Below are 13,691 nucleotides of genomic sequence, written 5' to 3'. Positions count from 1 at the left end.
CCCTTTCCTTTACCCTTTACCTGATGTCACCTCAACAATTCCTGTGTTTTATAGTAAAACTTTTAATATTGTATGTTGTTATGATATCTAGGCTCTGTCGATAAGTCTTCTGTCTGGTCTGCAAAGATGTAGGTAGGAATGGCACCTTTGATGAGTCCGTTTGGACTATACTATTGATAAGAGTCTGAACTACAACTTCAAAGGCCTAAATTTTAAAAAAAGATAAATGGACAAACCTTAGTAGAAACTCCAGGAGGACAGCCATGCATTTAATACTTCTCCCTGACCCCAGACAATCAACAAAGTGGGTGATATAGTCTGGACAAGACTACAAGGATATCTTGGGCTAGTTAATTTTATATCCAAGGGTGAAGCAATATAAAATAGAAACACAGCTAGATGTAATGCTGGCCACTTTCTTTATATATAACATGCCCAACAGAAGCTGGTGGGTTTTTTTGCAGAAATCTTTTTTGCTAGAAACTCATAATGCTTAATATATTTCATCCATGTTTCTGAAGTACTTACTGGAGCCCTTCCTTCTTTGACTCTTATCTTTGTTAAACCTAAGAACTTCAAAGAGATTTTATAAGACTTTATTTGTTTATCAAGAAAATGATTACACTGCTTTGAAGTGGCTCAGAAAGTTAAAAAACCCTTCAATGTAAAACAATTGTAAAACAATATCATGAGAAATTATAAGAAATAAAACAATTGTAAAACAATGTCATGAGAAATTATAAGTAATAAAACAAACCATAAAAACAAGCCAGGAGCATAAATTTATTCAGCAGTCTAAAATTATATTAATAAACAGTCCTCAGATTAGAAGCAGACCATCAAAACAGATGAAAAAGGGGTCAACCCTTCATTGAAAAATCTGGGTAAAAAGAAATGTGTTGTGTTAGTGTCTAAAGGACAATATGGTAGCTTCAAGGAGGAAAGGTGAAGGAAAAGAGATTCCACCTAAACATTAGGAAGAACTTTCTGACTGTCAGGGCTGTTCGACAGTGGAATTCACTGCCTTGGAGAGTGGTGGAGTCTCCTTCTTTTGGAGGTTTTTAAACAGAGGCTGGATGATCATATGTCAGGAGTGCTTTGCTTGTGTGTTCCTGCATTGCAGGGGGTTGGACTTGATGACTCTTGTGGTCTTTTCCAACTATATGGCCGTTTCTGCAGGGCCCAAATACAATGCCTTAGGGACGGCAAAAATGGCAGCGGCGCTGCTGAAGACCCTCCCTCTCTGTCCTCCGACGCCTGGAGGTTGGAGGGCAGCGTGGGCGGGTCTTAGTAGTCCAGCAGGGCGACGCAGGACGACGAGGTGAGTGTGGGGGGGACGGGGAAGAGGCGGCTCCGTGTGGAGCCGCCTCTCCCGTGCCAGCCTCTGTGGGGGCCGCTCGCAAGCTCCCGTGCGAACGGCCCCCACCCCTCCACCGGCAGGATTCCTGCCAGTGCAGGGGCGCCCTTTCTGCAGTGCGGAAAGGGCCTATGATTCTATAATTCTGTGCCACAGAGATGTGAGCCTCTAACTGTAGACCATTTTGTTTCTTAAAGCAGAATATTGGCAACCCAGCAAACAAGAAATTGGAATTAATGAAATAGTTGACTGTTTGCTTCCTTGTAAAGGTGTTTCCACATCAATTGCCTTTGATGAGCTGCCAGTAGTAGAATTTACCCTGGATCTCCTGTTCTATCAGATATTCCCCCTTTCCCTTGCCACACACAGAATGTGCTTTTAAGTTGCCCTTACAGCCAGGTGTCTAAGAGAAGGCCCTCTCAGATGAGACCAAGTGAGACTCAAAACTAAGAACAATTGTAAAGAATGATAACCTAACTGATGCTATTTATAGATTATTATCATGCTGTTTTCAAGGCCCTTTCAACTGCACATATGTTTCTGTTAAATATTGCTTAAATACCAGGAAGCTCCCCCCCCCCCCAAATAATATAGCTCTCCCAAAGAAGATTAGTGTAGGTGGGGATAAGGAAGAGGATTTATGCTTCTTGAAATAGAGGTGGAATTTGGCCATTTGCTTTCAGTCACAAGGAAAACAAATACTGTGTGCTGGAATGAATTGCTTGCCAGGAGCAACATGTTGGAATGTGTCTGGCTCCTTCTGCCAAAGGAAAGTCATCTGATTCAGAAACTGTGGCTTTTGATTTGAGTATAACATATGCTCCTTGTGTGATGTCACTATTTCCTATTAAGAAAAGGGAACAGCCGTTTCAGTTGGCAGGAATGCCTTTAAGATACGCACGCAGTGTGTAGGAGACCACACTTCCTAAAACAGGAATGTACATTTGTCGGCATATTGATGTAATGCCACATGTTCGAAGCCATGCACACTATGCAGAAAAAAAAGCCAAATTCTACATCTAGGCAAGAAAAGGTAGATTCTGGATTGTGTGTGAATTATGCAAACTGAGCAGATTTGCATAATTTTCTTACTGGTTAATATTTAGATTGCATTTTCCTGCTTTATATAATTTAATCTGCTTTTGCTAATCATGGAAAGGGGCAAAGAGAGATATAGGCTGATGAAGCCAGCCCCAGGCTATTGGAAATTTTATTCTGAAGGGTGGTGCCAGCATGATATTCTGGTTTAAGAGTGGTAGACTCTAATCTTGAGAACCAATTTTGATTCCCCACGCCTCCACATAGAGCAGCTGACTCTTTATCTGGTGAACTGGATTTGTTTCCACTCTCCAACACATGAAATCTGCTGGATGACCTGGGGCTAGTGACAGTTCTCCCAGAACTCTCTCAGTCCCACCTACCTTGCAAGGTGTCTGTTGTGAGGGAGAGGAAGGGAAGGCGTTTGAAAGCCACCTTGAGTCTCCTTACAGGAGCGAAAGGCAGGGAATAAATCCAAACTCCTCTCCTTTTCTTCTTTTGACTTTTATGCTTTTGACAAGCATTACAAACAAGTTAAAAAGTATTTTAATAGCCATAAGAGTTGGAAATTTTCTTTTTAAAAAAAAGCTGAGTTTCTTGGGAAGCTGGATCCTCCAATAAGTAAATATGTTATGCTTTTTTCCCCTATTCTGTGGATTTGTAGCATACGCACAACCTTGCAAATACTGGTAACCATTAGCAGGTTATAGTCAGACATCTGAAATATAAATAATTGTGCACGTGCAATTAACATATGGAACAAATTATACTGGAGTTTCATGCACTCTCTCTAAGTGAAAGGCCATAAAGAAATAAAAGCAAAAAACAACAGGAAGCTCTGACCCCAGTAGGTTAGTAATTAAAATTTCATCTCAGCCACAAACTCACTCGGTGGCAATAAACAAACCATTCTCCATCCACCTACAATATGCATATCAGAAACGTGGGGCAGTTGTAAAAGATATTATGGAGATGTGTGTGAAGCACTTTGGAAATGTTATATGAATGTTAAATTATGTTCTTAAATGTGAAACACTTTGAAAGCATTATAAGGATATTTATGTTATATTGTGAAATATTTGATTTTGTTTTATTTAATAAAATATATATTTTATTTATATCCCACTTTTCTCCTCAATGGGGACCCAAAGCAACTCACCTGCTTTTCCTGTCCTCCTTTCCTCCTTGGTAGGATCATTGTCGTAGGCATGATGACATCACTTCTAGAAGTGATAATGGGTAGTTCTAGGAATCACTGTTAACTCTGTTAAACCCATCAGGTTTCTGGTAATTTCAAGAGCTGCTTTACATCATCTCTGGGGTTTTGTCATACTATGTAATGTAGTGCTGCATGCATCGCTGCCATTTGTTTTGAAAAATTCTCCCAGAACTGCGGTGGGCAATGGGAACTGATCGCAGCACATTCCCTGTCTCCAGGAGCTTGGCACCCCTACCATGCACAAGTCTGGTGTCCACACCCCCTGTTCTCTAATATTCCCTTATCTGTTACACACTTTTATGTTCTGCTTGGGGCTGGCAGAGCCTCAGAATTGGAGAGGGGAGGAGGGTGGAGTACCTGGTTCGTCCTCCTTCCATGGGGCTCTCCTACCCAGACTGCAGAAATAGCCCAACAACCTTTCCTATTGCCTTCTTCTCAGTCCCTTATGAGGTTCATGCATCAGGCTGCAACAAGCTCATTCAATTCACTGGTTGGCAACCAGTGGGGGATAGGAGGGTTGGGGAACATACCAGCAGCAAACTGAGGCCTAGGCCTATGTCACTGTCAATCCGTCACCATCACTTCTGGTGCTCAAAGGAAGTCACATTATCAAAAAGCTCTATGGTAGCAATCATTTTTTACCCTAGAGGTTTTGTCCAAACACCAGCGCATTCCCACATCACTGATGATGTGATGACGTTCCTTCCAGTGAGCTCCAGAAGTGACATCAAACACATTGCTGGTGATAGAGGCCTAGACCTTAGTTTACTGCTGGAAAGTACCCCTGCTGGCTGAACTGCCCTGGGGAGAGGGGTTCCAAAGTGAGGGATCCCCCACCCCCAACAGGGGTCAGGCAACCCTATTCAAGTCCTTGAAAGTCACCTGGGGACTAGCTGTCACTTGAGACCTGCAGGCTCTCCCCCCTCCTTTTGACCTGGCTTGGCTGAACTGCTGACTGCAGTTGACAGTGATTGAATTGGGGCCTTAAAACCCATGTTACTACTTGGCTGGTACAGCGGGTTCCCAAATGAGCACCCTGTGACTCCTGGGTAGGTTTGGGGGAAGAGAACTCTGGCAGTGGCATTGTGCCCAGTGCACTCCATGTCACAGTTCTTTCCTATGGTTTCTTTTAAGAAACTTACCTCGGGAAGCCTAATATGAAAGATATGTTCCCTTCTGAATAAGCTTGACAGAACAACCTCATGTTGCTTGCTTTTGTTTGGTTGGTTATAGCTTGGAGGTTTCTTGACTGCAAGAGAAATTTCAGAATTGGAGATAAAATAATAGCTACAGCTGTGATCCTAATTTTTTTTCCAGGTGACTTGGTGGCTCGAGCTATGCATCACCTGCAGCCCCTCAGTGCAAAGCAGCATAGCAACAGCACTCCCTTGCATCACAAGTCAGGATCTCTGTACTGGGAACCAGAGGCATTGTACACGCTTTGTTATTTTATGCACTGTCCACAGATGGAATGGGAGAACCCGAACGTGGAGCCTTCCAAAGTCACGCTACAGACAGAAAGGTAAGGTCTGTTTTATCAATAGTGTTTTCTGATTATGAAATCCAGACCCGGGCTTTGTAATCTTCTCCATTCAATCTGTTTTGGTTATGAGACTTTTCTTGTTGGGATAAATTCTTCCTGCCTTGAAGTGTTCTGTGGCTGACCCAGAATATATCAGAAGTGACACCCAGTGGCTATATGTCTCAGATTAGTTCCAGATGTGCATTTTAGAGAGATCTCCCTCCCCCAGCCTTGCTCTCTTTGTCTTTTGGCTGCTCTGTGTTTTGGAAAGGAAAATTAGAGGTTTCGTTGGAAGCTTAACAGGTTTCATTTTAATTTTTTTTTCATTTTGCAAATTTAATGGGCTGCAGTCTCTGTAATTTGGGGGATGGGGGAGTGAATATACTGTAGTATGTAGTGAACAAGCTACTGAGTGCACTAGTAACCCATATCAACATTCAGAGGAAACAATGAAGCATACTGAGAATTTGGGCCAAGAAGAAATAGTGTTCTGGAAATTAATGACATATTGTTTGAAGCAAACTTCCAATGAAGAGCCACAGAAAACTGCACAAGAAGAGCTGATGAACGAAAATGGCTTGTCATGAGAAATTATTTTAAAATAAGGAATTGTCTTTTGGGAGGCTGTCCTGTCCCACCTTTCCTAGACTCTTCAGAAACCTTTCCCCTCACCCAAAGGGAAAATGGATAATGACGAAAAATACCTGACTGGATCATCTTCCACTTCCTTAATGCTTTTCAAGATCTATAAAGCGTATTTTGGGTAGTGATTCAGCAACCCTGAGGAAGAACTGTCAGGTTGTGAGGATGCAGCCAGAAAGCCATGCTGAGGAAATGTACTTTGTGTGCATATATTCCAGTTTTTGGTTATCCAAAGGTTCTCTTTTTGCAGAATCCAATTCTCTGACATTTGAGTTCTTTTGAGGTGGTTAAAAAAATAATCAGACTAGTTTTTAAACTTTGCATTTGGTTACCCTGCTTTAAATGCAAGTATTCCACTATGTTATTTCTTGATTAGTTAGTATTAATGAAACAATTGGAAGTGAGATTATATTAAAAGCAGAGGAGGGTCTGTTCTTCTTTAAATCCTATCTGACAAATTCCCTTTCACTGGAAAGGCACTTCAGGAACTGTGGAAATGTGGTAAAGGCCAGGGTAAGCTTTCTGTATTGTTTCCAGGAACCTGTGGTTGACTTTGGAAAGAACAGAGATTCCTTCTGCTGCCTAATCAGATGTGCTTTGGTGCTTAATACCAGAAATCTCAAATGCAAGAGACGTTATAGAGGCTCAGATATTTCCACTGTACTGAATTATGTAATGTGAAATTACTTTTCTGTTCCAGCTCTTGTTCTGCCTCACAAAAGCAATTCATCAAAGTGGTTTCCATTCATGCTTTGAAAAGTTTTCTTCTGTATTTTTATTTCCACCAAGGGGCTACTAGTGGTATTCCCTATGGCAAGTCATTGTTTGTAGTGTATGATCTATTGCTAGTATTTTCCTTAAGAACGGAGTTGGTCCTTTCTCATAGGTGTTGGTGGTAATTTTTTTTATTTGGTCCTGTTGCAAAAAAATGTCAGCTGCTGATAGAGATGCTGGAATTTGAATAGGGATTATCTACTTTTGAAGGGCAAATTGACTAATGTCTGTGATCAGAACTGCATCTAGGCACTGGTAGGATCCCCTTGCTTATTTTTTCTTAAGCAGAAAAAACTGGAAAGACATCCTATGATGAAAAAGAATCCCTGCTCTTTAACTACAGATTCAGTTTAACATTACAACAAGTGACTTCCATGTTGCATGTATGTTGCATCCTGGGGTGCTCCCACCCAAGGATTTTTATTATGGGAGAAGGAGAACTTTTTTAGAATTCGGAAACATTCATTGTGCCAATAATCACCACAGACCAAATAACAAGACCTGCTGGATCAGACCAATGATCAGCATCCTTTTTCACACAGTGGTCAACCAGCTGCCTTGAAGTGCCAGCAAAATAGGCAAAAAGATCAGGGGCCTTAAACTGATGCTACCTCCTAAAGGTTCACTCTGTCTGAATTTACATGTTTCTCTTAGTCACTGTGGCTTGTCTCCTGCAATTCAGACTCCATCAGCCCGTATTTAAATTTGGATTTTTTTGATCAGGTGTACATCAACTTGCAGTTATGCTTTGCACCTTGCACTTGCCCAGATCTTTCTGGATTTCCCCACTCACAGTTAGCAACCTTAAACGGGGCCCAGCCTGGCTAACACCATGCAATTTAGCTGGGGTGGACTGATGAGGAAGAGAAGTAGGGAAAGCTGAGTTCGGGGCGGGGGAAGATAAAAGTAGGTTGGGTAGCGAGTGGGAAGCATAGAAGAAAGCAGGAAAAGAACACTTCTGGAAATGGAAAAATAAAATAGCGGGGGAGAAGAAAATAATATGCCCCTGCAAGTCTTTGCAGGTCCCTGCTTATATTCTCATAAAATAGGGATCACTCCACATATTTGCCCTTTTCGTGAAGGTTCCGCCATCCTCTTCTGTAGTGAATATTTTAATTGGTGGAAGTTTTTGAAACACCCATCCAATCTGATGGAACTGTTTTTAGAGAGACTGTGGGAATGATCATGTTCCTAATAAAATGTAATTTACATTCTACAGATGAAGGCTAGTTCACATGTTATAGCTTATGTAGTTCGCGTTTGGAGGTCTCCATTCTGTCTGTCAGTTATGAGTTGCTCATTCTCCCCAATTCCATGTGGATTCCCCCACAGGGGAGAATAGCAATCCAATAGCAATGGCAGTTTGAGGCCATTTTAGGTTGCAAAGATAAAATCCCTTTTTGCTGTACGTCCCAGTCCTGATTTGAGTTGGCTCCTTGCGTGGGAATTGTGGAGAACTGGCAACTCATGTCAGACTATGTAATACTTCTTGGTTCCAAGGGAAGGTCTTCAAATTAACATAAGAGGCTAATATAAGGAAATATCTTGAAATTATACGTTCTGTTACCACAAGAGTGGAAGACAGAATGATACAACCAGTGTAAACCATAACGCGTAAGTCATCCCCGTGTCCCTTTAGTATTCCTTATACAAAATTCGCCTGTGATCTGTTGTAATCGGCTCTAGTCTTGGATAATTCCCCATGTACTTAGCAATTTGTTGGTGTACACATGAATGATATAAAATGAGTGAGTACATTACTGGGTGCTAGTCTCTAGACAATATCCCAACCCCCCATGAGCAAATTCTCTTCCTGGGGGTGGAAACCTAGTATGCATCATTCTTTCCCCACTGCATCACAGCCTGTCTGCAGTTATCTTGAAATAAAAAGATGTGTCTTGGCTGCTTTACACCTGAAACAATTTCCTTTTATATAGTTCCAATTGTGTCTGTCAGTATATCAAAGGATGTTTGTGTTTTCTTTCTAAAATGTGCTGCTATCTTGGTACGCTTCTGAAATGATTGCTGAGTTCCCCTTAAAGACCTTCAAAAGATCATGTCTCTACCTGCTACTACATTCTTATGGTGTTTCTTTTTCCAAGAGGTTCTTCATTTGCCTTTTATGAAAGCATTGTATGGATAAAGATCTTCGTTGCCACCCATAACTGTGGTACAGAATTCTTTCTCAATTGTCTCTCAGAAAAGGCAGTTTTAGTACTTTAGCCAATTTAAGCACTAAAAGCATCTTTGCTTTTTTTGCCTCTTAAGTGTAAGAGCGTGTGTGTGTGTGCGTGTGCGCGCACGCGTGCCACCATGTCCCCTTGGGCAAAGAAAAATCATCCTTCCATTGTGTTGTCCTTTGTCTTTTTCTTTCAAGCCATAATTGATTTGAGAGCTTATCTCTGTCAACTCTATTCTCTGCCTCACCTTTTCATTTTCAGCCTCAATTATTTATTTTTGTTTCTTTTGTGGACGGGGTTTGAAAATTGATCAACCTTATGTGAAAGTACTATGTCTTATGGCACAGTGGGTATTCCATGCAGCCCCACATTGGGGCTGATCTTGTGCCAGCCTGCCACGGAAAGATTGACAAGCTTTCTGTTTGCTCTTCAGCTCTGAAGAGCACCCCCTCCCCATTGGGAGGAAAGATTCCCACCAAGCACCGTCCCAATGTGAGGCTGCACAGAAACCCATTCAAACTATAGCAACACAGGTAAGTACAACACTGGTTTTTTTTTTACTCTTTAATGTACAGTATGAAAGATGGGGAGAGTATGATGAGACGTTAAAGGGGTTGGGGCCATAAGAAGTTTGAAAGCCTATTAAATTAACAACAACGAACAGTTGAAATGCATGTATACATAATAATTTATGTACCATTGCCAACCTTGTTAACTCTAGCCAGGAGATACCAAACTACATGATAGCAGTAGATATTATGACTGTTTCATATGAACTTACTATTAGCTCTGAATAGTTCGTAAGGTTGTATTGGATGGAGTAAAATTTTACCATTAAAACTCTGTAGTTGTAAGAAAATGTGTAAAAATATTAAACTTTCAACTTCAAATATTGTGTGGATCCTTAGAATTGACAGCAAAATAGATAATCCCACCTATGGACTGAGCATCTTTTTTTGTTTGTTTGTTTAGAGCTTTCCAATATTAGATTTATTCACAGTTACGATCCATGGTCAATTCAACACCGAAAAAATGAATGTAGATATGTAGATACAAACCGGTTTGGGAAAAACCGGGACCTTTTCAGCACAGTTTCAGCATCCCCACTGCAGCTTCTGCCCCACAAACGACCCTTGTTCCCCAAAACACAGCAGCAACGAAGGATTCCCCACTGAGGCGTATTGAACAAGCGATCCGCTCAGGGGCTATCCTGATTGGCTGTGCGTTGTGTTGGGGCAGGAATTTTTTATTTTCAAACTTCCGGATCCGCGTCTCTGCAAGTATGCGCAGAACGACCCTATGCGGAAACAAAGCATAAGCATAAGCATTTTATTGTCATTGTGCACGCACAACGAAATTTACAGCAGCATTCCTCGATGCACACAATTTCAGACTCATACAATTTCAGACTCATGCAATTTCAGACTCATACATCATCATCCTCCACCCATCCCTACATAGCCCCAAATACATCAATATGAAGCAGCGGAGTTTAGCATAGCCACAGCTCTAGAGTAGAAGCTGTCTCTAAGCCTCTTTGTCCTAGTTCTGAGGGCCCTGTATCGTCTGCCAGATGGTAGCAGTTTAAAAAGAGAGTGTGCTGGATGAGACGGGTCCCTTAGAATATTTTGGGCTTTATTTAGACTTCGGGCATTATAGATTTCTTCCAAGGAGGGGAGAGGGCAGCCGATAATCCTTTGTGCAGTATTGATCACCCTTTGGAGCGCCTTCCTATTCGCCACTGTGCAACTGGAGAACCATACACAGATGCAGTAGGTTAGGACACTCTCTATAGCACAGCGGTAAAAGGACACCAGAAGTTTTCCATCTAGTTGTTGCTTCCTTAAAAGTCTCAGAAAGTACAGTCTTTGCTGGGCTTTCTTAACCACCGCGGTAGTCTGTACTCCCCAGGTCAAATCCTCTTTAATCATAACGCCCAGGAATTTAAAACTAGCCACCCGCTCCACTTGATCTCCATTTATAGTCAAGGGCTGAATTTCTGAGCTATTCCTTCTATAGTCCACTATGAGCTCCTTTGTCTTGTTAGTGTTAAGAACCAGGTTATTTTCCCTGCACCATGAGAGCAGTCGGTCCACTTCATTCCGATAGGCAGACTCATCCCCTCCAGAGATGAGCCCCACCACCGTTGTGTCATCAGCAAATTTGATAATGGTGTTACTATGATAGACAGGAGTACAATCATATGTATAAAGGGTGAACAGTAAAGGGTTAGGCGATTAAAGCGAAGCCCTGTTTCCGTGTGCCTCTATGTAGTGTAGCACTGCTTTGTATTGCCTTCTACTCAGTCAATCAGTCAAAACCGGCCCCATGTTGTTTCATATCCACGTGGATCTCTGGTCCGCGAAATTAAAAAAGAGGCTGCACACGCATCGCGCACAGCCCACTGCGTTCTCATTGGATGGGAGGCTCCACGTCACTACCAGCGGCAGGAAAAACGAATCCAGATTAACACCCCACCCACTTCCCCACTGCTCCAGATTGCGTTTTTTGAAAAGGTCTACTTTCTTGCAGGTTCTAAAATAACACGTGGGGCGGGGGGAGGGGGAGCACCAGAAATGGGATGAAAGTGTGTTCAGTGCTGATGCAGTGGGGAGTTCTGCTGGAAACCTGGATATTTTGTGTGATGAGCACGCATCTAATCCTCAGTGGGGAATTGACCCGTGTTATTGTGGAATAGTGTCTCAAGAAGTATCCCCGCTGCTGTTCAGTTGTCAGATGTTACATATTGGCCAGCATATCACATTCTAAGCAGTTTTTGTTGCAGTTTTTAAAATGGAAAAATTCCTTGTGGAGCTAAATTAGCCAGCCTACACTACAAAGATTACAATTTGGCCATCTGGCTATTTTAGAGAGCAACCCTAAGCAGGTTCATTCACGATCTTAATGAAGTCTACTTAATGGGGTTTAAATGGTATTAGGATTTCACTGTTTAGTGCAAACTAGACAAACTAGACTGTATTCCCAAGTCTGCAACAGAGAAATGGCACTGTTTTAGAGCCTGGATTTTTACTTTTCAAAATGCTGTGGCAGCCCTAACCTACTGGGAACCGTGTTGTGGGGGCATGAGGTACTCCTGTCTCCTGCCATTCTGCAGTCCCAATGGCATTTAGAAAAGTAAAAATCTAGCTTGTAAAATGTCACTGCATCCCTGTGGTGGAGTTCCGGGGCTCCAAATCCAGACTTGTAAAATTGATTTACTCTCTTAAATCTGTGAGTGAGGTTAGGTGTACTTTCAATAATAATCTAAATACAAATGTCTACAATATGTTGAAAATAATACCCGTGGGTATTATTGATGTGTGATGGGAACAGCAGCCACCAACTGAGACATCTCTGGGCTTAGAAAGCAGCCATTTATTTACAACAACCATATGGAAGATCCAGGACACCAGTGAGAGTAGTACAATCAACATTGAAACTTTTACCTTATTTTACCTTTTGATAAAAAGCAACAACCAGTTACTCTTGAAGGCAGCGTGTCTCTAGCTGCCTGACAGTGCTTCAAAGTATGCATTCACTTCCATTATAGGATGGGCAACTTCTTTTGTGGCAAGCAGATCTGCTTCAGAGACCAGCATGAAAAAAAAATGTATTTTATGGGAAAAGGTTGCATCAGTGTGTGTGCCAGGTTCCTCCACGTTGTCTCTGACTCTTCGTGACCCTATGAATCAGAATCACCCAAAATGCCCTGCAAACTGAGGACTGTGGTTTCCTTTGTAGAGTCAATCCATCTCATGTTGGGACTTCCTCTTTTCCTGCTGCCTTCAGTTTTTCCCACCATCATTGTCTTTTCAAGTGACTCTTGTCTTTTCATAATGTGACCAAATTATGATTGCCTCAGTTTAGTCAGTTTAGTCATTTAACTTCTAGAGACAGTTGCTTGATTTGATCTAGAACTTTGTGAATTGACTTTTTGGCAGTCCACAGTATCCCATAACACTGTCCTCCAACACCACATTTCAAAGGAATCTACTTTTTTTCTGTTCAGCTTTCTTCATTGTCGAACTTCCACACCCATCTCCTTTTGATTTCTTGGATGCAGTTTCCCTGTTGGTTGGAGACGGAACCAAGGAATGGAAAGTCTTTAATGATTAAAGTTGAGTAACTCCTCAGGTGTCATTACTTTTGTCTTCTTGATGTTCAGCTGCAGTCCAACTTTGGCACTTTCTGCTTTAAGCTTCATTAGTTTAAAGCAAATTCTCAAAAACAGAAGAAAAGGAGTTTGGATTTACGCTCCACTTTTCTCTCCTCTAAGGAATCTCAAAGTGGCTTACAATCACCTTCCCTTCCTTTCCTCACAACAGACACCTTGTGAGGTAGTTGGGGCTGGGAGAGTTCTGAGAGGCCCTTTCCACACAGCAAATGTAAAGTGGGTCGCAGGTGGGATAAATGAACCCATTGTAGCCCCAGGCTGTTCGCATGGATGGATGTCCCATGGTCAGTGAGCACATTGGCCGGGGCATGCGCCTTCGCACGGAGGCGTCCCCCCCCCACTCACCTCCCTCCACTGCGTAGCTACAAAACCTGGCAGGCATGGACCTCCATAGCCATGCTGCCATCCCTATACCCCTCCATGGCTATGCAGCAGAGAGGCAGGGACTGGAAAAAAAATGGCAGCCGTTCGCTCAGCCATGGCTGCAATCCACGTTAAAACAAAAGAATCACAGATAGTGCTATTCTTGAAAAACCTGGGTTGCGGGGGGGAGGGGAATGCAGAGTGGACTCGTGTTAGAAGTGGGATCCGTGTGAAGTTCCCCCCAACACAGGTTTTATATCGTGGTTAGCCCATGTTTATTGGCCCATGTGGAAGGGACTGGAGAACTGTGACTAGCCCAGTAGGCTTCATGTGCAGGAACAGGGAAACAAATCTAATTCACCAGAAAGTCCGCCACTCACGGAACAGTGGGGAATCAAACTCAGTTCTCCAGATTAGAGTCT

At 42.3% G+C, this 13,691-nt stretch overlaps 1 protein-coding gene across 1 annotated transcript in view; it reads left to right on the top strand.

The window, feature by feature from the left end:
• ABTB3 (ankyrin repeat and BTB domain containing 3) overlaps positions 1-13,691 on the top strand; it is a 280,313-nt gene that overhangs the window by 187,658 nt on the left and 78,964 nt on the right. Inside the window, exon 3 of the mRNA XM_048499967.1 lies at positions 4,932-5,136. Coding sequence (XP_048355924.1) covers positions 4,932-5,136 — 205 coding nt within the window. The remainder of the gene's footprint in view (positions 1-4,931; positions 5,137-13,691) is intronic.

The sequence above is a fragment of the Sphaerodactylus townsendi genome, linkage group LG06 (genome assembly GCF_021028975.2).
Source record: "Sphaerodactylus townsendi isolate TG3544 linkage group LG06, MPM_Stown_v2.3, whole genome shotgun sequence".
Classification (NCBI taxonomy): domain Eukaryota; kingdom Metazoa; phylum Chordata; class Lepidosauria; order Squamata; family Sphaerodactylidae; genus Sphaerodactylus; species Sphaerodactylus townsendi.
The sequence above is the reverse complement of the archived record's forward strand: the minus strand, read 5'-3'. Positions and strand labels throughout refer to the sequence as shown.